Source organism: Rhinolophus hipposideros, assembly GCF_964194185.1.
Source record: "Rhinolophus hipposideros genome assembly, chromosome: 25".
Classification (NCBI taxonomy): domain Eukaryota; kingdom Metazoa; phylum Chordata; class Mammalia; order Chiroptera; family Rhinolophidae; genus Rhinolophus; species Rhinolophus hipposideros.
Genome location: NC_138071.1, coordinates 10,514,517 through 10,536,086, shown reverse-complemented (window position 1 = coordinate 10,536,086; position 21,570 = coordinate 10,514,517). Strand labels below are relative to the sequence as shown.

The window sequence follows — 21,570 nt, the reverse complement described above, 5'->3', positions numbered from 1 at the left end:
AAGAATAGCTTACATGAATAACCCAAACTTGAAACTAAGGAGGTGACAAGGAAGTCAATACCCTCAGTTTTATTTTAGCAACATTTTGTTGTTGTTGTTCCACAATTAACCCAGGTTATCCCCTCCTGAATTTTCATTATAAGAAATAAAATATTACAGTCACAGCTTTCTCCCATTCCACTTCCATCCCTCTGTCTCCCAGGGGGACTAATATTCTGAAGTTGACGAAGTATATTTTCCCATCCATATATTTTATACTTTTATGATACAACAAATCATTTTATGATTTGTTATACTGCTTTGTGTGCTTTCTAAGAGTTGCACAGATAGATGGTAGTATACCGTGTTTCCTGGAATAAGACCTAGCTGGACAATCAGCTCTAATGCGTCTTTTGAAGCAAAAATTAATATAAGACCTGGTATTTATATTATATTGTATTGTATATATTATATTGTATCATATCATATCATATCATATCATATCATATCATATCATATCATATCATATCATATCATCATATCATATATCATATCGTATCATATTATACCATACCCGGTCTTATATAAGACCTTATATAAGGTCTTATAGTAAAATAAGACCGAGCCTTATATTAAGTTTTGCTCCAACACTCGCATTAGAGCTGATGGTCCGGCTAGGTCTTCTTTTCCGGGAAACAGGGTCAGGAAGGCCTGGTAGGGTGCTTCCTAACTCAGCGTTAAAGGTAATGGTGTACACTGAGCATTCCCTCTTCTGCATCCCGCTCTCGGAACCGCTCATTCTCTCTGAAACCTCCGAGCTGCCTTTCCCTTGCTCTCAGCTAGTGGGAATACCTAAGGGGGTGAACGCCTCGCCTTACTCCTCCCTGGGGCCGAGGCCTGGGCATGCGCACCGGCCACCGCGGATTGGGAGCGATCACCGCTCTCTCCTCCTGCTCCGGGCTCCGAGACCGGTTGGGCTGGTTCCGACATCTGGGGAATTAGCGTGTCCCGCCCATCCCTAGCCTCGAGCCGCGCAGGCTCCGCACCTCCACCCTGGTTCCTTCCCGGATTCCAGCTCCTAGGAATGAAAGCCGCTACAAAGGGCTTGAATGAAACGTGTGTGGGATCAGTGAGTCGTAAACCACCAGGGGATCCCGTCTCCCCACAGACCAGCATCTCTGGGAGGAGGCAGAGGAGGGGAGGGAGGCGAGGAGCGGAGTGCTCGGTGTCGCCGGAGCGCACGGCAGCTGGCGCGGCGGGGAGAGGCCAGGCCACCGCCCCCTCCGGGCCATGCACCGCCTCGCCCGCGGCGGCTCCAGGCACCGCACTCTCCGCCCGGGCTGCGCCCGCTGTCGCTGTCGCAACAACAAGCTCCTGCGGCCGCGGCACTGTCCACTGAGGAGCACCGCCCGCCCGCCCGCCCCACCCCCACCGCCGCTTCCTTTCTTGGCGGGGACACGCAGCCCTGCAGCCTGCGCTGCTCCTGCTCAACTTTGAACAGGAGGAGAAGCAACTTGGGCAGTGGCCGCGGGTTTCGAGCCCCGCTTCTCCTGGGCACCAGTTGCCTCTTTAGTCGCTGGGGTTAGGGGAGCAAGAGTTTCCTGGGCGCATCTGCGCTGCGTCTGGCGGTTTGCAACCTGTTTCCAGCGAGCGGGGAGCGGGCTTGCAGCTACTAGTCATCTGAAGGAGGGGAACTTATTTTTCTTTGCCTTGGCGACCTCGTCTCGCTGCTGGAGAAAGCAGTATTGAAAGGATGTAAACAGGCTGAGCAACCGTTACCAAGAAGGCCATCACCCCAGGGCAGGGAGGAGCGCGGGGCTCCGTCGCAACATTAATCATCAGTCAGGTGTTGGTTGCAACTTTTCAAGGTCAGCCAGCAGGAGCAGCGAGTCCCTTTCTGAACCTTGGGGATACGCAGCGCTCAGGTTGGATTTGGCTGAGAAATGCACAGGGCACCGAACGAGGAAGGATTGTAGAGCGGGAGGGTTGTGACCCCAAGACCCATCCCCCAACCTCCCCGGAATCTCCCGTCCGCAGCTGCGGGGCGGGGGTGAGTATGTGACATGTGTCTAACTCTCAGCAGCAACTTTGGCAGCAGGTGTTGGTCTTAAGCAGGAGCGGCGGCTGCCGGGCGCCCTCCCCGAGCCATGCGGACCCCAGGCGCGCCTCTGGCCCGAACCTCGCGGCTGCTGCTTCTGTTCCTGCTCAAGGTTTCTGCGTCTCCTGCCCTCGGGTCCGCCCCTGCGCCCAGGAACGAAACTTGTCTGGGGCATAGCTGTTCACCTGCACTGAACCAGCGTCGCAGCAGGGACAGTTGGGGACCAGGGAATTCTGCAGGACACCTTCTACTAACCCGTGCGCCCAGGAAAGAGCAGGAGGCAGCAGTGCGCGCGGCGCCTTCGTGGGACCTCCCGGCCGCCCGCGGAGCTGACCCGGGTGCGCGCAGAGGGGCGGGGGCGTCACCAGCCGAGCCCTCGGGCCCCCCAGCCAGGCCCGCAGGCGCCTGGAGGTGGGAAGGTGCCCGGAGTCAGGAAGCCCTTGGAACTTTGGGGAGAGGGAACCCCGCGGCTCTTCAGCTCTTCCTTCAGACCAAAGAGGAGGAGAAGGGTCCAAGAGGCAGCGGCATTTCCGGGCGCAGTCAGGAGCCGCGTGTGAGGACAGAGCCCGGAGCCAGCGACCTGTATTACTGGCCAAGGAGAGCCGGGAAACTGCAGGCTTCCCACCGCGACCCCCGACCCAGGACGGTCAGTGGACCGTCTGGGCACGAAAGGCGGGTGATTGCAGCCCCCGGCAGGGCACTGGCCCAGAATGGGTCCTGGGCTGAAGGGATCCCCGAACGCGGGGGTCCCCGCCGGGGGAACGGCACGAACCGGCGCTTGCGACTGAAGAACCCCTTCTACCCGCTGACCCAGGAGTCGTACGGAGCCTACGCGGTCATGTGTTTGTCGGTGGTGATCTTCGGGACCGGCATCATCGGCAACCTGGCGGTGATGTGCATCGTGTGCCACAACTACTACATGCGGAGCATCTCCAACTCCCTGCTGGCCAGCCTGGCCTTCTGGGACTTCCTCCTCATCTTCTTCTGCCTGCCACTCGTCATCTTTCACGAGCTGACCAAGAAGTGGCTGCTGGAGGACTTCTCCTGCAAGATCGTGCCCTACATCGAGGTAATGCCTTCCAGGGAGTCTCAAGCTACTGGCTTTACACACCTCTGGGACTTACGGCCTCCGGACTTCTGCTCCGTGCACCTAGCTGGTTGCTGAGCCCCTGCACTGTTCTCTGAGTCCCTCCTTCATTTCTCTTGCCGGTTATTCATGCATCTGTCTGTCTGTCAGTCAGTCTGTCTGTCTGTCTGTCTGTCTGTCTGTCTGTCTATCTATCTATCTATCTATCTATCTATCTATCTATCTATCTATCTATCTATCTATCTATCATGTATCATCTATCTATCTGGGCATCTTTGTTCAGTCACCTTGAAACACATTTCCCAGACTGTGAAATAATTATCTCATAATGTATAGAATTGTTTAGATTTCAAGTTTATCTCTCTTAGTATCGTGTCATATATATTTTTGATTTGGTACCTAGCAGGGATTGTAATAAATGGCCAGTTACTAAAGCCAGTTCATGGTTATTATTATGAGAACTCAGCAAGGAAAAAACCGGTATCATTTGTCTATAAGGCTAGATTTATAGTCCTTCAACATGGTTATCCCCCACCCCCAAGAAGGTTATGCTATTGTTTCTTAAACACAAAATTAGAATAGTATTCTATTTAACAAAGGAAATCTGCCTTTCTTTGTCAGTTGTCTCATGAGATATTAATAACCTCCCAAATTAGTTTAAGTGTTTTTGGCTGTCTGCCATGGCTGTCCCATCTAAATTCTTATGTCATTTCTTGTTTCTTTATTGTTCTCAATTTCTTAACAGTTTTATTTGTTTTTGTGAGAATGAGCTTAAGTAAAAATAACTCTTTATCCATCATGGCACAGACTTTATTTAACATTCTCAAAGTATATGATATATGTCATTCGTTAGCGTGTAAAGGATTGGCTCTTTTAAGGGATTGACTCTAAGACTGGAAATTTCCTAAAGAAGAGGGGTAATCTCAGAGGTTCTAAACTTGGGAAACAAAACTCTTTCTGAGTACACTTTTATTGTTTCATGCTATAGCAGGTGTCCTGCCGCATTATCACGGTTGTTGGAATTTGCTCTTTAAATGGCCTCTCTCTAAACACCAGCTCTTGGAAGGAGCCCAAGTGCTTTGTTGCCAGTTGTGGTTTTAGCCAGCTGGCCCTTGATTTCCCCCATTCAGACTGCCTGTTTCATTTATGGAAGCAGAAGAAGGGAAACTGTAAATATTTCAGAGCCTCTGATCCCGTCTGGCACCAGGGCGAGTGACACTATGTTCAACTTTGTTCCAGGGCCTAAAGCTAGGGGATAAGTAAACAGAAAACAGTACCTACTCAGAAGGACCAAGGCAAGAGACAGTGAATAAGACCCTGTGTTTTCCTGGCAGGGATCAGATGCAGAATGATTCCATGCGTGCTAAATCAGCTGTTGCAGCTTTTCCAGCATCCAGGATTTCTCTTGTTCTCCAGCCCCAAGTAGTTTTGAAACATCTAATTTATTTGGTAAACAGTTCATTTTTGAATTACAGAGGAGGTAGTTGAATTTGTTGGAGAATATGTGTCTACCAGTAACCTTTTCAAGGTCAATTTCAATTTCAAATTTCTCTGATGATTTGAATAATGCAGGAGAAATTGGCATATGCAAGGAAGACACCAAAGTAAGCTACAAAGTGAACAGGAGAGTTACCCAGTAAGAGAGGAGTGTGTTGGCTTGCCTTAAATGTACTGGACATGTAGAAACCTTTATCATTAGAGGGAAAAACAATAAAGTATACAGAAAAAGGAAACTGAGGAAAGAAAAAAAACATTACCAAAGTTCTCCAAAACAACTTTAAAAGAAAAGAATCCCATCCAAATACAGAAAAGAATATACAAACTTTGCTTAGTTTAATGAGACCTATGAGTTTTGAGTGATGGTATTTGTTACACATGGGCTTTAATTTTCTTTCTAAGTCTCAGTATTTTACAATATTGTGTGCTGTAATTTCATTTGTATTTCATCTTCCAATTTAATTATCATCTCCTTAAAAATATTTTGTTTTTATCTCTTCTCTTGTTATTAACACAATTGTAGTTATGTTTTGTTCTCTGTATTTTATTCCCTTCTTTATACATCTATTTTTTAGTTATTGGTACCAGGCTTTATTATCCCTAGAGAAGCAAAGGTTTGGGGGAAAGGGTTCACTCATTATTTTTTCTTGAAAAATTAGACTGCAATGTAAATTTTTAAATGTATACTATTTATCATTCAAGTCAGGAATGAAAATCTTAATCTTTAATCTAAAATGTAGACTGTGTTTCTACATTCCTGCCTAGTCCTAGTCTTCTGAAATAATTTTATAATGTTTTGGCATGCTTCGTGAAAATAATTACTGGAGGGTAGTATCCGCCCCACGATTCCTGATTATGAGAACAAGAAATACAGTCTAAATCTCAAAATAAAGCATTTGTGCCTCCAGGAGGCACTGTTATTTCTACAGAAGTCACAGAGATTTAGTGCCTATTCCACGTCGGGTCTCCCCCAGAACAGATCTAATGTGGAGATTGGCTGGCAAGAAATTTATTGGGGTGTGCACTGAGGTTCAACACCTGGTAAGGAATGGAGAAAACAGGATTGGCCAGAAGAAGTTGAACTGTGACGCACATGCCACAAAGACACAAAGACATAGGGAGCCCTAAGGTTAGGGTGACCCTGCAGGGATAACCTGAGTGAACGCAAGAGGGCCCAGACTTTGTGTTCCCTAATGGACCAGAAACTGGATGCAAGAGACTCCCAGGAAGGTGGCATGACCTTGAGCTGGGTAGGTCTTTTTGTCAAGGGCACTTCCTAGAGAGGGATGCAGCTAAGAGCCGTTGACCACTAATAGTCCCAGTGGTTGGGGACCTCAGCACTTCATTCCTGAAGGAAGGACTTCTGGGGGGAGGCAGTCTGCGTGGGGAACCATTGCCTCATTATAATAGCTTTTGAATTACTGTGTTCTATTAGAACCAGATGGCATTCTAATCCAACCCCCTGATTTTAAAGATGAAACATGGGGCTCAGAGAAGAGAAACAATCATCCTAAGCCTCGTGCACAGTGGCAACCAGACTCTGTCTCAACACTTGATGTTTACTTATTAGACGACCATCTATGAGGCACAGTTGTTCAGTGAGCGTTTCCTTATTCCTGATCCTTGGCATCTTTTAAAAAGGATTTTCAATGGGCAGGAAAAAATAATCAGCGTCAATCGCTATATGGTGAAATTGATAGCTTCTTAGATTCTTAATCTCTTTTATCTTGCTTTTCATAAATTGACAGTAAGTTCCACAGTGGGTGGTAGCTCATTAAATTGTTAAAATTTTCATCTGAGACAACTGCACTTTTTAAAGTGCCAACCATAATTATGTTAATGATCAAATAAAGTTACATAGGTTACAGTTTATGTTATCAAAATAACAAAGTATTTTATATTGGTGAAGGACATTACAAATACATTACGTTTATTTAAACTTTCTTCAAAATTTGCTCCTTGCCAATCTTGTTCCTCTTAAACACAAGACTCCTAAAAATATTTGACATATATCTCCTTTCATTACTTAGATTTTTCCTTTTCTTTACTTTCTTACATTTATTTTATGTATTGGCTATTCTTCTTTTTTTTTTCAACCACAATCCTCTTACTGATTTATAATGTCTGATTTACCATTTTTATTATAATCTGCTTGCCTTTTCTAATGTTTGAAATTTTTAATATTGTTTGGTTATTTTAAAATTGTATCCATAATCAATTTGTATTTTTATTTTTATTGAGGTATAATTGACAAATAGCATTATATTAGTTTCAGGTGTAGAACGTAATGATTTGATATTTGTCTACAATGTGAAATGATCACCATAGTAGGTCTAGTTAATATCTGTCACCTCATATAGTTACAAAAAATTTTTTCTTTTGATGAGAACTTTTAAAATCTGGTTTCTTAGCAACTTTCAAATATATGATGCAATCTTATTACGTATAGTCACCATGCTGTATGTTACATGCCCATGACTCATTTATAACTAGAAGTTTGTGCCTTTTGACCCTCTTCAACCATTTCTTCCACCCTACAGCACCACCACCACCTCTGGCAACCATCAGTCTGTTGTCTGTATGTATGAGCTTTGTGTGTGTGTGTGTGTGTGTGTGTGTGTGTGTGTGTGTGCATAGATTTCACATTTAAGTGAGATCATGCTTATTTGTCTTTCTCAGTCTGACTTAGCATAATGCTCTCAACGTCCATCCAGGTTGACACAAATGGCAAGATTCCGTTCTTTTTTATGGCTGAATAATATTCCATCGTACGTATATATGCCACTATTTATCCATTCATCTGTCAGCAGACACTTAGGTTGTTTCCATGACTATTGTAGTTGATGTTGCAATGAATATGAGGGTGCATACATCTTTTCAAGTTAGTGTTTTTGTTTTCTTTGGTTCATTTCCCAGAAGTGGAATTGCTGCATCATGAGGTTGTTCTATTGTGAAGATTTTGAGGAACCTCCATGCTGTTTTTCATAGTAACCACAGTTCATTTTTGTTGTTCTTTACAAATTTTTCCTCCCATCTTCTCTTTTGCCTGTTCCTTCCAGAGTGCTTTCTTGTCTACACCTTGAATATTAGCATAATCTTAAGGAGGTAGTGGAATTTTGGAGAGACTGGGGTGTGTGTGGAAAAATAGGAGGTGTTTCTGCAGCAGAAATTACAGATCTGTGCAATATTCTTTTCATTTCAATGTGTTGACATAAGGCTTGAGGAGAGCAGGATTCAGCTTGCAGGATTTATTGCTAGAAAGGGAGTTTTATCATATTTACTGTTGCTATGAGTGGGCATGTACAAGGAACTATTATAGTTGTTAACTTATTTCTTTCTTTTCCAGGATTATGATGCCTTTGTTGTCTAGTGATAAGTCCCAGAAGGACCAAGTACAGATGGAATGGTAGGAAAGGGGGATGGGAGAGAAGGGACCTGAGAGGATGGTGGCCATCCTAAGAGACGCATTATTTTAAACTGATTTATGAGCTCATCACCAGAAAAACTATATTCAAAGCAGTAAATTTATTGGGGTGGGGCGGGGAGAGCGAGAGAGAGATGAAGGTCTGGGCGTGGATTGCAGTAGGAGAATGGAGGAGGAGTTCCTACGTCACCATTCCCTTAAGGATTTAACACATGGTAAAAGCCAAGTAATTCAGGCATTGAATGTGGCAGTTGGAACAGCTCTTTGCCGATGACTTGATAGAAGCCAACCAAAATCAATGTGTCATCTGATCCAGACCCACTGCTAAATATCTATTTCTGTTTGGACCTTAACTGGAGATTCTGAATAATATAGGCTCCCCCTTTAGTTTAAAGACCTCACGCCTTCATGGTGTGTGGCAGAGAAGAAGATGTCGACGAGTTCTAAGATAATCCCAGCGCTGAGTGCACTTCTTATTTGACTGGCATTCAAGAGTCCTACATCAGGGTGGAGGATGGATAATAGGAATGCATCTCACCAGGGCCTCTGGACGAGGGATGATCTGTGGAAAGTCTGGAATCTTTTGTGACAAAAAGAGCCAGATTCTCCAATGGCTTGGAAATACTGGTTTTAAACTGAGTGAAGCAAATGGCTCTTTCATTGCCTTAGATTGTAGTTAGCACCGACACATAAGAAAGGAAGGTGCTGGAAGCTGAAGACAATATCATGGGTATGTGAGTCTACACAGATTTCCCGAGACTTTCTGTATTCAAGTAATAGCACATTTATAATGGCAGATGGTAAATTTGCTTGAGTGGTGGATTAGCCATTAGGCATTCTAATGGACTTTTAAGTGGAAACATACAGTTTTATGAGCAATTTCAGTTAACTAATAATATTCTCATGGAAAATAGACTCAACACATGAGAATGGTGCTTAAAAAATATTTCATGGTTTCTCGTTAATCCCTTTATAATAATTTCCTACATTCCCATGCAAATAAGACTATTTAGCTGATAACTACTGCAGAAAATAAAAGCAAAACAAAGTTGTAGAGTGTGCCTTTGTTTCTGATTCCATTCATGAACAGTATATGGTGAAGTTTACTGAATTTGGGTTCCATATAAGAAATAAAACCTTTTTGATATTCAAATGTGAAATTCAAATAATTTCCTTACCTATTTATTGTAATAAGAATGGAATCCTTTTCTAAAACTTGCCAATGAGGTATAAACAAGAACATGATTTTTCTTTACTTTCCTTCTCAGAGATATTAGTTGGCATTCAGCTTTTAAGGATTATATATAAAACAGCAGCACCCAATAAGTGACTAAGGAACTGTCTGAATAATTTATTATGTTCTATAATATTTTTCCATATATATCATCATTCATTTATTTTTTTCACTATCCATTCATTCATCAAACATTTATTGGTTTTTTTTTTCTATGACAGACACTGAATGGGTCAGGAGGAAACAGGACTAGAAAGGGGAGGGAAAGAGAGGAAACAGTTTCCAGAGATGAACAACATAGATGAGTTACTGTTACTAAAGTTACAGAAAAATAAAATAATGTTTTACCATGTGATGAATACTATAATAAAGGCTTAAACAAGTTGTTATGGAAATTCAGGAATGGACCTGGAATGGATCAGCTCACCATTCCTGGTACTTGGTTATGACCAAAGATAGAGAAATTAAAGTGAAAACCGCACTCTCTCTAATTCTTTTTGAATCATGTTCTTACAGTTCATCTTCATAAATGCCACACAGCCTAGATGTGTGGTGAAAAGGTACAACTGTGAAAATCTTTACATTCTTGCTTCCTTGTTTTTTCAATCTTTCCTGGAATAGGAGGTCCATAAGAATAATTGGCAAGATAATTTTCCAGATAGGACAGTCCTAGAAGTGTTAAAATATAGAATTATTGTAAATGTTATTAAATATTTAATTGTTATTTAGAATATAATGCCTGAGATAGTCATCTCTGCTTTGGTAATTATGAGTCCTTATTAACCATAAGGACATTAATTAAATCTAATTTAAAAACTTTCCTTAAATGACTGATTTATTTAGCAATGTAATAACCTTAAATTGAGTCCCTTTCTTCTGAAAATCTCAAAGCATACCAATGATTTAATTTGACTTTAGAGAACCTGGAAACAAAGGCTGACAAGGGAAGTACTTTAGACCCTATTATAGAGTAGAGGGGAAGGAAGCATAAAGACACTTTCCCAAGAATTAGATTAATCTTTCAAGCACAACATCAGAGTGAGGATTTATCCTGGGTTCCTGAGGGCTGCCAAAGCATCTGGTTATGTCAACAAAGCATCCTTCAACAGCAAAAAGGGAGCAAATATGTCTGTAGAGGCAGAATAGTTCTGAGCTTACGTGTCTACCACAGCTGAGTCGGTGATGGTCTACCTTAGCCTTTGCCCTGATGCTGCCTGGACCTGCCTGTAATAGCACTTCCTATATGATGCAACTTTATTTAACAGTGTCACATTGGACACAGGGATCTGTGTCTGGGCTGTGGGCTGTGCGGGAGAGGGCTGAGCAGGCAGTGAGGTGAGTCTCTGGCACTGCACTTCTCCTCTCATCCCCCAGGGTTCCTCCTGTCATTTAACTTCCCAAGAATTGACCTGCTAAGGTCCCATAATCAACTCAACCTCCTTGCCAAGACTAACTCTTAAGTATTGCAATTAGAATGGCATTCTTTGTGCCAGAAGAGATGATCTCATCTAAAATGTCCAGGCGGAGTGGAGAAAGGGATTGCTAAAACCTCAACGATGGGGTCTTCTATTTGCAAAATAGGTGTAGATACTATTCCATGAAACTTCCATAAAACGCGGGATATAATCACAGTGCCAGGCTTATTTTTGAAACAGAATGCTTTCAGTTTGTGAATGTATGATAGTGTTCAGTGTTATTTGTCAGCACACTGGAGTGATTCGTACTATTAATGAGGTCACTGATTTGATCCCTGCCTGGAGTGAGTCATTTTCGCTGGGTCTGTGATGGTACTCAGGGCTTCTGCCTCCTCGTAACTCCCTCCCTCCCTCCCTTCCGTCTTTCCTCCTACCTTTACTGTCTTCTCCTTGGGTCACATCTCTCTGTATAAGAAAAGCATCCTGTTAACTAATTCACATCCTGTTAACTAATAGGAGGTTTAGAGGTATTTGCCTTTTATAAGAGGGTTGAATGAGAAAGAGCACTATACTACTTCCTTAACAGACTACCAAGGGAATTTTGGTTAAAAGCAGAGAAAATTTGTCCTAAAATGTGGTTTCTCAGTATCATTCAAATCATAATTACTGAAGCACAAATGGATGAGGCCAACTCTGACTTTGTTTTCAGTGTTGGTTCACCATCATCCACGTCTCTGTCATTGGTTGTACGGACAATAGGTGAAAATTTGTTACTATTATTTGGAAACTCATCAGAACCCCTACGTGACAGACAGAAATGCTAGGTCACTTGAAGATTGATTAGAAACATCATAATATTACCAAGCATTGAAAACTGGACTGTGGGCTTGGGGAAAATATTACATTTTGAAATGAATTTCTAATTACAAAGGATAAATATCGAATACATAACTTCCTTAAGAGCTGTTGATTCCAATAGATGGTTTTTCCATCTTTGGATAAATGATGTTACTCTTGCTTCATTTACATTTTTATACTAATGAGCATTGCCACATTTATAATTAAATTGTAACATTTTAGATGAGTTGTAGTAATTTTTTTTTCCTGTTTTTTACTGCAAAAGGAATGCACTGTGCTACAGAACTCAGAAGTTGCAATTGGTAGGAAACCTTATGTCAAGGTGGGCCTATAAAGAACAAATTTGGGGATAATATGTTGGCTTTTAAATAGTCTCAATTGTTCTTAAATAAGTAAGAGCATGTTACCAAGCTTACCTAAGAGGGAGGAAGATGGAAAATGAAGTAATAATTATAGTTGATGCTTTCAAAATATTTTTCCTCATGACACTGAGATTCACATATAGATAAAATAGGCTGGACATAATTGAAATAAATGGATACTTATGATATGTTGGTGTATCTTATTAAATATCAGTGATACTGATAAAGGTAGGAAGCCTTCTCTTTGGCTGTGGAAGAGTGGACGTGGAAAGTTCTATTTTATTTCAGAGAAGTGTGCATGCGTGCCAGCGGTGAGGCAGATCTCCCACTCACTGTGCTTTGGTTTGGAAACACTCATGGAAGTGTGTCACTGCTGTAGTATCATGATTTGCATGCACTCTGAAATGAAGCCCTTTTGATAAAGGTCATCTCATTCACAGCAGTCCGATAAACAGAAACTCTGATAAACATGCTGTGCCCACTGGTGCTCAAAGAACCATTTCTTTCGTGGGGAAGTTGTCTGTTTCATGGGGAAGTGCTAGAAGGATGAGGATTATGGAAAATGCAAGAGAAAGCCAAAAGCATAGGGGTTCCAGCCATTTAGAGTTTCACAGGAAACTCTGCCCTGTGCTCCTCCTGCTTTTTTTCCTGACTGATTGTTAGGCCTGCAACCAGGGACTTATAATAGATAATCATTCATGGCCCAAACAATGGTTTTGCTTAACAATAATGCCCTTGTTTTGAGAGTTATTTGTATTAAAAGGACAGCACAGAAATAGATGCCCTTAAACCTCTTATTGAGGTAAAGTCCGTTAGGCTAGAGTACAGTAGTCAGAGCTGGTTAGAAATTTCCCTATTCTATAAAAATCAGTGTATTCCAGTTGCTTTGCTGAACTTACAAAGCATGTAGATTCAGTTTCGTCAGAAAGTAATGTTGCTTGGAAGTTCATTGGCCGTTTTCCCCCATTGGTGTTATCACCTATTTATGCAAGAATGTTTAGCAAAAGATACTCTTTACTTGGTGAAGAGTTGCATGTTATGGAATCTGTCTTTTGTATTTCACAGCCTCCTCTTATTCCTAGTGCTTTTTTATTTGTGGCTCTGCAGTCAGCTGCTGAGAAATGGGCCACTAGCTCCCACACAGGATCTTCAAAGATGACCTTTTTTAGAGAGGATCTGTATGCCCTTTCTCCACATCATGGTGAATGAGCAGGGGTCTCATGCAGTACAAAGTGAATCGAGTGGCCCAGGTTTCCTTGGGGGTGAAGTTGTATGGCACCCTCAGTTTGGATTGCTGCTTGCCCACCTGAGTGCTTGGTCTTGACTTTTCCGGCACCTGTTTGTGCCATGGACAAGGCTCCAGGTGCCCGCAGCTGCCCAGAGCCTGAGTGCCCTGGGTACTACTGATCAGGCACGGCTGAGGCAGCTTTTACTGTTGTTACTCTGGGATGCAGAGGCCAGCAGAACGCTGCTGTTTGAAAGAAAGAGTTTAGACTTATTGATTTTGATTCTCTTGCTTCTGTATTTTGATGCCAGTCCCCTCAAAATGCTCCATATCTTATTTTCCTAAATCGTTACAAATGTCTACTTCCATCTTCCCTCTGAGCTTGATTCTCAAAATGAATAGTCTTGTCTGTGAAGTGTTTACACTTCTGCTTTTGTTGATGTTAATTATGCCTCCCATTGCTGTTTAATTAATATGAGATTGCATCTTACTCATTTCATCTCTCAGGATGTTGCTTCAAAGAACTAACCATCTAAGCAAATGCGTAACAGCTTTATTCCCAAGAGCATATTTCATAGTGATATTGAATTTTAGCAATCAGATGTGGTCATTAAATGCAGAAGATCCAGCATTCATGATACAGTTTTATAATTGCGTATAATTGCGGCCGTTCATCTTGGTAGAATTTCTAATGTGCTATATGTAAACAAGGCTATTTAAAAATTGTGGTAAAATTTTCTCCTGTTACCCCAACATTTATCCATTTTAATTCCATGGATAGATTTCATATCTGAGTAGGCGGAAATTAGCTCACCATCCATTATCTAGATGATTTTTATCAGTTCATTTCTGAGGTATGCAGTTGATTCTTTACGGACGTTTAAAACCTTCTGGAAACAATTTGGGAAAGTACTGAGCATGGGCTTCCCACCTTTCTGGTTCTTTCACATCATAAAAGCAAGTGCAGAAGTGAATTGACAGCAGAATATCTGAAGTAACACTGCAGGCGGGGGCAACAGGAGAGAGTAGAAATCTAGGACTAACGTTTGGATTCGGTTGCTGTTGGCAACTGCATGGCAAGCTGTCTCTGCTTTGGGGGTAGCGTTTTCCTTAGAGGCTCCTTTAACCACTCTCCTTTCCTCGACCTTCCTGGGCAGTTCACCCTGTTTTAGCTGGAAGCTGATGGCAGAGAACGCTATCAGAGAGAAGGACAATTTGAAACCAGGAAGCTGGAGGCAGGAGTTCCCTGAAATTAGTGTAGGAACATTGGCACGTTTCCCTCAACCTATGAATCATCAAGAAGATGATAGATCAGACATGTCTGAGGTTCTGACTCGATATTGAAGCTTTTGGGAATATGGCTGAAGAACTGAGGATCTTCAAATACAATACAGTGCAGGAGAACTGCTGAGCAAAAAGTTGGAGCACATGTAAATCTTGCTTAAAATTTGCCCTGGCTTATGTTATCATGTGAGATGAAGTGTACAGAATCTAGAAAACCTTATTTATTTATTTATTTATTTATTTATTTGTTTGTTTGTTTATTTTTTCTTTTTAAAGCTGTGACCATCTTCTAATTAAAAGTGGGTGTGCAACACAGCTTATGATATCTAAGGAGTAGCAATCTAGCGTCCACACTTTAATACATGTCCATCCACATTCATTTGCTATTACTTCTCATGAAATGCTTTGCAACTGACTTGGATAATTGGAGTTAGGTATACAAATGCTAGCTCTGTGATAATTCAAATCTAGAGATTTGAAATTAGGGCAATTAATCAGGGAAGAGATGCTATCCTTTGTGTGTTCTTGGTTAAGTAATGATAGAAAACTACCAAGCAAATAGATGTTCCAAGCCTCTGAGAGATTGCCTGTCTTCAGAATTTCTAGTATTTTTATATCGCCAAGCTATCCTGTTAATAGAAATGTTATTCTTAATTTAGAAAGACTTCACAGTATAAAGCTTTTACCTTTGTATTTGTGGACTGACTCAGGATACACAGTGACAGGGAAACACGCACAAAGATTTGTCTTAGTGAAGATGGCACAGAAAGCCTTGCTGACAATTTGTGTCTATTTGATAGTTGAGAATTTGTTTTGTTTTGTTTTTACATTATTACAGAAAATGAATCAAAGGATTTGAAAAACTAATATATAAATGTAAAATGTCAAAACGCTGTAGAATAGAATACTGAAATTTCCAGTTAGCTCTGTTTGAGGTAGACCTTCAGAAAATGCCAAGTTCTTCTCAGATTTCCATTCAAAGTGTGGCAGTTACTGACATTAAAAAATATAACCCGTTCTTAAGACAGCTGCATAATGTGGATCTCAATTTTAAGAATTATTTTGAGTCTCTAGCATAGATGCAGAATAAGTTTTCATCAAGGTGAACCATTTATTAATTTGAAAGTTAATTTCAAAAGGTGAAAATAAAGATAACTCTTTTTGGCAGTCATATTTGATTGATTTTTTTTTTTTATACTGGCATGTATGGGAAACTTTCTGAAAATTGTGTAGAATAAGAATTGTGGTTAGAAGTTCAACCATGACCTCTTGATCTGTACGGACCTAGATCTATGTTAGTCATTTTCTTTCTTCATTTTGCTTCTCAAATAGTTAATCCCTCATTATATCTCATTTTCAGACTGCCGTCACTGACAGTTAGGAAAATAGTCAGGGCATAGAGACAGTGTCCTTATTTTCCGTATTAGAAGTAGTAGACACTGACTATTGTGTAGTGTGTAAGAGGAGAAGAGAATAGTTGATGCTGGAACTCTCATAGAAGCCCCAAGGCAAGTTGCATCGTGCTGGGGAGAGTGACAGCTTGAATGTAGTAGATAAACAACTAATGTTTTGAGTGTTAAAAATGTTATGACAAATGGTTTTCTTTTTGTCAGCATGATCCCTGTGCGTGCTAAAAAGTGTAGACGTGAGCATTATATCTACCCATTGTTCCTTGCCCCTTTGCCAAGGCATGCTGTACAGCTGTGCTTCTTAAACACTCCGACTTGCAGGCAGGGGAGAGTGATGCAATAGATACCCAGGTGATAGGATGCAGCCCAAAGCCTCCCATCCGCGGAGGGCGCTTTCTTTCCATCTCCTGTTTTATCTTAATCCTCATGAATATTTTACCTCTGATTCATTGTCCTTGTATAAATATATAAATAATGACCACATTTACTCAACGTTAAATCACTTCCATTTCCCCCAAAAGAGTTGAGTAAATTTGATGCTCCGGTAGGATCACTTTGTTTATCTCATGACCTTGAGGATGACCTTCGTTCCCCCTCTTGGTTGACTTTGACCCCCCTGAGGGAAAGAAACTGCTTCTTGTTCCTTTCTATGTCCTCAGTATCTAGCAGAGTGCTTGGCATAGAGTTGATATGAGTAAGCGTGTGCCTGTGTTGAATGTACACCTGGGTAACCCATTAGAGTGCACGTATGAAGCTCAATGCTTATTTTGTAGATTATCGAATGATAGCGTGTTTACATCAGGAACATGTGTTTGTATCCCTGGAAAAGCCTCTGTGTGGAAAAGAAATATGTGCATGTTTTGGGTTCTTAACCTTTAAGTTGATTTATTGAGATGTCTGGGCCATATGTGTGTAAGAGCAGTTCTCTATGTGGTCAGCATCGGAGTTTTCTGATCTGAAGTTATCCTATGGCTGGAATATGTAGACATTCTATTTGGTTCATTTTTGCATTTTTGTGGTTATTTTTTATGTCTCTTACTTTCTTTGACATTCTCTCATCTCATATTTCTTTAAATGGGATGCTCATGTTTATTTCACGACAGATGGACTTAGGTCTGATTCCATAACTTGTTTCCTTTGTCACATAAATAACTCACAGTGGAGGGTTGTCTCTTGCATATTGTGAGTTTTCATCCATCTTCCCTGGAATTTTTACCTGTGGGATTTTTCTGAGGCCTGGTTTGAAAATGAATTCTTCCAGAGAGGTTTTGTGTTTGCTTCTGTCATGTGCCTGGGACAATTTAAAATTGCATTTGGGGTTCTTCTGAGCCACATAGATGGTGTGAATTCTGACTTTAGTCCAATGCAAATTCGGGCTCCCGGTTAGAATTTGCGCTTCTCCTCCCTTTCCCCCAATTCATCCACATCCATATCCTAAAATGCAGACAAGTTTCTCCACTATCTCCCTTGATTTTTTTTTTCTCTTTATGCCCATGGAGATGTCACTATTCGGGGCATTCCAAATTCATAAGAGGATCTTTAATCCCCACTCACGTGGATACCAGCTTTGTGGTCTACCTCTGTGACCTGGACACCTGGCTCCGTCTGTCTGGCTAAAAACCGACTTGAAAATCTCATCAAATTGGCAGATGCCCTTAGGGCAGACATGCAGTGTGGGGCAGTGGCGTGGTCCCTGACCTGTTTGGAATTAGTTTTCTCATTGATTTTGACATCTGGAGAATCTCCCTTTCTTGTTTTCCATAAGTGCGTGTACAAATAATATTAAAATATTTTGCATTTAGGATAAATTGCAGGAGATCTGTACTCATCTAGTTTGTTGGAAACAAAAAACTCTTGAAAGTTTGCTGTGTGTAAGGCATGCTACTGGCCCCTCCACTGGAAAACACAGCCATCTTTTTCAGCAATGAAAATGGGACACACTCAATTATCCTTACTCCTTTTCTAGATCTCCTGGTGGCGGGCATTTTCATGGTGACTGAAATTCGTGGGATCTCTGCATTCTTATCTATAATAAAACAGTGGTGGACTAAATGGTCTTTATGGATCCTTCCAGCTCTAACATTTTTTGACTCCACGACCCTGAACCACTGCATTTCCCCCACCCCCCATTTTCAATTTCCATCCTCACAATGCTTCAGCTGAAGCCCTGGGTCCAGTCACCCAAGCCTTGTTATGCCAGGAACGTGTTCTCCTTTCCTTTTTCACTCTGACCGATCTGCATTTATTACCAGAGAACCCCCCAGGATAACTGACTGCATCCTGTGTTCCTCCCACAGGTCGCATCTCTCGGCGTCACGACCTTCACCTTGTGTGCTCTGTGTATAGACCGCTTCCGTGCTGCCACCAACGTCCAGATGTACTATGAAATGATTGAGAACTGCTCCTCAACCACGGCCAAACTGGCTGTTATTTGGGTTGGTGCTCTGCTGTTAGCGCTCCCAGAAGTGGTGCTGCGCCAGCTGAGCAAGGAGGAGCTGGGCGTCAGCGGCCGGGCGCCCGTGGAGCGCTGCGTTATAAAGGTCTCTCCCGACTTACCAGACACCGTCTATGTGCTAGCCCTGACCTACGACAGTGCGAGGCTCTGGTGGTATTTTGGCTGTTACTTCTGTTTGCCCACCCTCTTCACCATCACCTGCTCCTTAGTGACTGCCAGGAAAATCCGCAAAGCAGAGAAAGCCAGTACCCGAGGGAACAAGCGGCAGATTCAGTTAGAAAGCCAGATGAACTGTACAGTGGTGGCTTTGACCATTTTGTATGGATTCTGCATTATTCCTGAAAATATCTGCAACATTGTGACTGCCTACATGGCGACAGGGGTTTCCCAGCAGACGATGGACCTGCTGAATGTTATCAGCCAGTTCCTGTTGTTCTTTAAGTCCTGTGTCACCCCGGTCCTTCTCTTCTGTCTGTGCAAACCCTTCAGCCGCGCCTTCATGGAGTGTTGCTGCTGCTGCTGTGACGAGTGCATTCAGAAGGCATCCACAGTGACCAGCGACGACAATGACAACGAATACACCACGGAACTGGAACTCTCGCCGTTCAGTACCATCCGCCGTGAAATGTCCACGTTTGCTTCTGTTGGAACTCATTGCTGAAGGATGACGTTTGGTTTGGTTAGACGTTTTTGTTTGTCTGTTTGATTTTCATACCCTGTGGAAGTTTTTACTTCCTATTTTTCCTTACTGGGAAATAAATGCAAAAAGAGAAATATTAATTACTGTAGGACTGATTTTGCAAATTAATATTTGTGCTTTGAAAAAAATGTTTATATTTAGTTATTTAAGACGTATGAGGAGGCCAACAGTTTAGGTCATTTTCTCTGGTATGGTGCTAATATTTTATGGGGAAAAAGTTATGGCACCTTAACTTAATTAATTGCTAATTTTCTTTCTTTTAAAAATATAATCACTGTATATGGATTATAGCCACGTGATTTTATAGATTATTTTATGTTTGAGTTGAGACGGAAAGTATATTGTATATGGTATCGTTAGATGATTTGTAGATAAGAAGCATTCACAAAGTAGCACCAAATAAATTACACTTTATTCTTTAATGTCCTTGTCCTGCTTTTAACCAAGATTCAATAAATCTTTTAATTGCCTTACGTACACAATTACTGGTTCTATGCACAATTTAAAATCAGCCTTATTATTTTCTAATTCTATTTTCTTTTAAGGCAGGTAATCACTATATGATAAAGTTTTCTTAATAGCACTCTTTTATATGCATGAAAAACTATACTGAATGTTAAAACAAATTGTATTTTTAATATTCAGCTATCGATGTAAAATTACTTCCAAATATTTATAAAATATAAATAGATAGCAGAGTAGGAAGAAAGTATCTTTTTTAAAAAAAAAATTCATCTCTGAACAAGCCTATAGAGCCACAGGTTTTCCTCTGAGGAATTATCAGCAGAATCGAGGACTGAAAAACAACGTACTTGTCTCCTGATTTCCTCCTAACACTGATCTTTGATGCCCTGTGAATTCTATGTGAGGCATTCTGAATTCTCTTTTTTTCCTTTAAAAAAATGAGCTTGGTTGATTCGATGCAATTTGATTTCTTTAAGTAGAAAAGAAGTACCATGGAGGAATAATAAAATATTTATATATCTTGATTATAACACTTAAGTATTCAAATGCTCCCTTTAAGTCGATATTCCATAAGCTGCCAACAAAAAAAACTAGCCTTCTCCATTTGAATCATTTGAATTCCTCAAGGAGTTCACGTTGCGGCAGTGGTGTAGGAAGCTTGCCATGTGGGTCACATGTCTAATCAGATGGCAGTGACAGTGACCTAGTGACAGAGCTTTGTAATGTCTCTGTCTTCAGAAAAAGCATGGAGGGGAATCCAGTGTTCGGACTGGAAACCACCCTATAAGGTTTCTGCTTGTCAGTTTCTGTACTGTTTAGCATAACTGAGTAGCATCTTTCTTCCAGATGATAACATGATGTTATTTAAATCATTGCACTTTAGGGCAAGAAGAATTAAAGAATTGAAGAATCCAGACCATTCATGTTCCACGTGAAACCCAGATTGACTAAATGACAGTGCCTAGAATATCTTTTTCACAGTCCAGTCCTCTTCAAAGAGATTTTTTCCCTTGTTGTCTGTATTCTACGGGATTTGAGGGAGAATAAGAACAAGGCACCATGGTTTTCTGAGAGAAACCTGTAATGGGTTTTGGGAAAACGTCTCGAGGACACCTGAACTAGGTTTCGGTTGCTGAGAGATCAACAATTGTGATTCCCCAGTGTCTCCTAATGTGTAGTCAACTTTATAGATGAAGAAACAGTGATTGAGCACAGGGTATAGAAAAGGTTCCATGCTATTCCCTGCACTAGATAAACATCAATAGAACTTAATGTCAGACTTTACAAAACCAGACAGCCTTGGGATGGGAAGGAAGTAGTCAGGCAAGTAAATCAACAATTATGATGTAAGGTGAGACTTGTTAAGAAAGTGTGAAGATCTACGATCATTCAGAGCACATCATGAAGGGCTTTATAGATAACTGGATGGATAGGCTTTCAGAGGAGTTGATGAAACGTATTGTGAGAAGTGGACAGTCCAGAAGGAGAGAGCTAATTAAACAAAGGACTGGAGGAAGGAAGCATGAGGTGTGGCTCATAAGAATAAATAAACAGTCCAGTTCGGTTCCTACGGTATGTGCGTATAGACACCTTCTGGAAAGTACTGACGAAAATATGCATTGAGATCATACTATAAAAGGGTCTGACCTTGTCTTTGGCATTGTAAATGGTCTGCGTTCTTGTGAGAGGTCCTGCCTGCCCTGCCCTATACTCTCATACCATGTGCTCATTAGCATCGGGTATAGCAACTTCCTCCCCCTACATTCACGTCTCATTCTGAACTGAAAAGTGTTTGGCAGGGAGCTTGAGTCCTCTGAGGAACATTTAAGATACTTGTACTCAAGAACGTTTCTTCTCCAATCCTTCCCCCTCGCTTAAAAATAGATGGGCTTTTTCCACTCTTCAAGCATTCTCCAAGGTAATAGGTTAATTTTCTTCCTGATGTTTCGAATTCACTTTGCATTTTCGAGTATTCTTTAGTTATTTTCTGTTGGTTTGGCTTTCTATGTTCTCTTTCCAGGCAGCATGTTCACAGTATATCTGATTATGGCTAACCTTTCTCATTAAGAGAGTAGAGG

At 41.4% G+C, this 21,570-nt stretch overlaps 1 protein-coding gene across 1 annotated transcript; it reads left to right on the top strand.

The window, feature by feature from the left end:
* Positions 1-1,159: 1,159 nt before the first annotated feature.
* On the top strand, positions 1,160-19,449 carry GPR37 (G protein-coupled receptor 37). The gene is made up of 2 exons (XM_081038340.1): positions 1,160-3,146; positions 18,170-19,449. The coding sequence occupies exons 1-2, from the start codon at positions 2,127-2,129 to the stop codon at positions 18,986-18,988; spliced, it is 1,839 nt and encodes a 612-aa protein (XP_080894466.1). The 5' UTR covers positions 1,160-2,126; the 3' UTR covers positions 18,989-19,449.
* Positions 19,450-21,570: the final 2,121 nt, after the last annotated feature.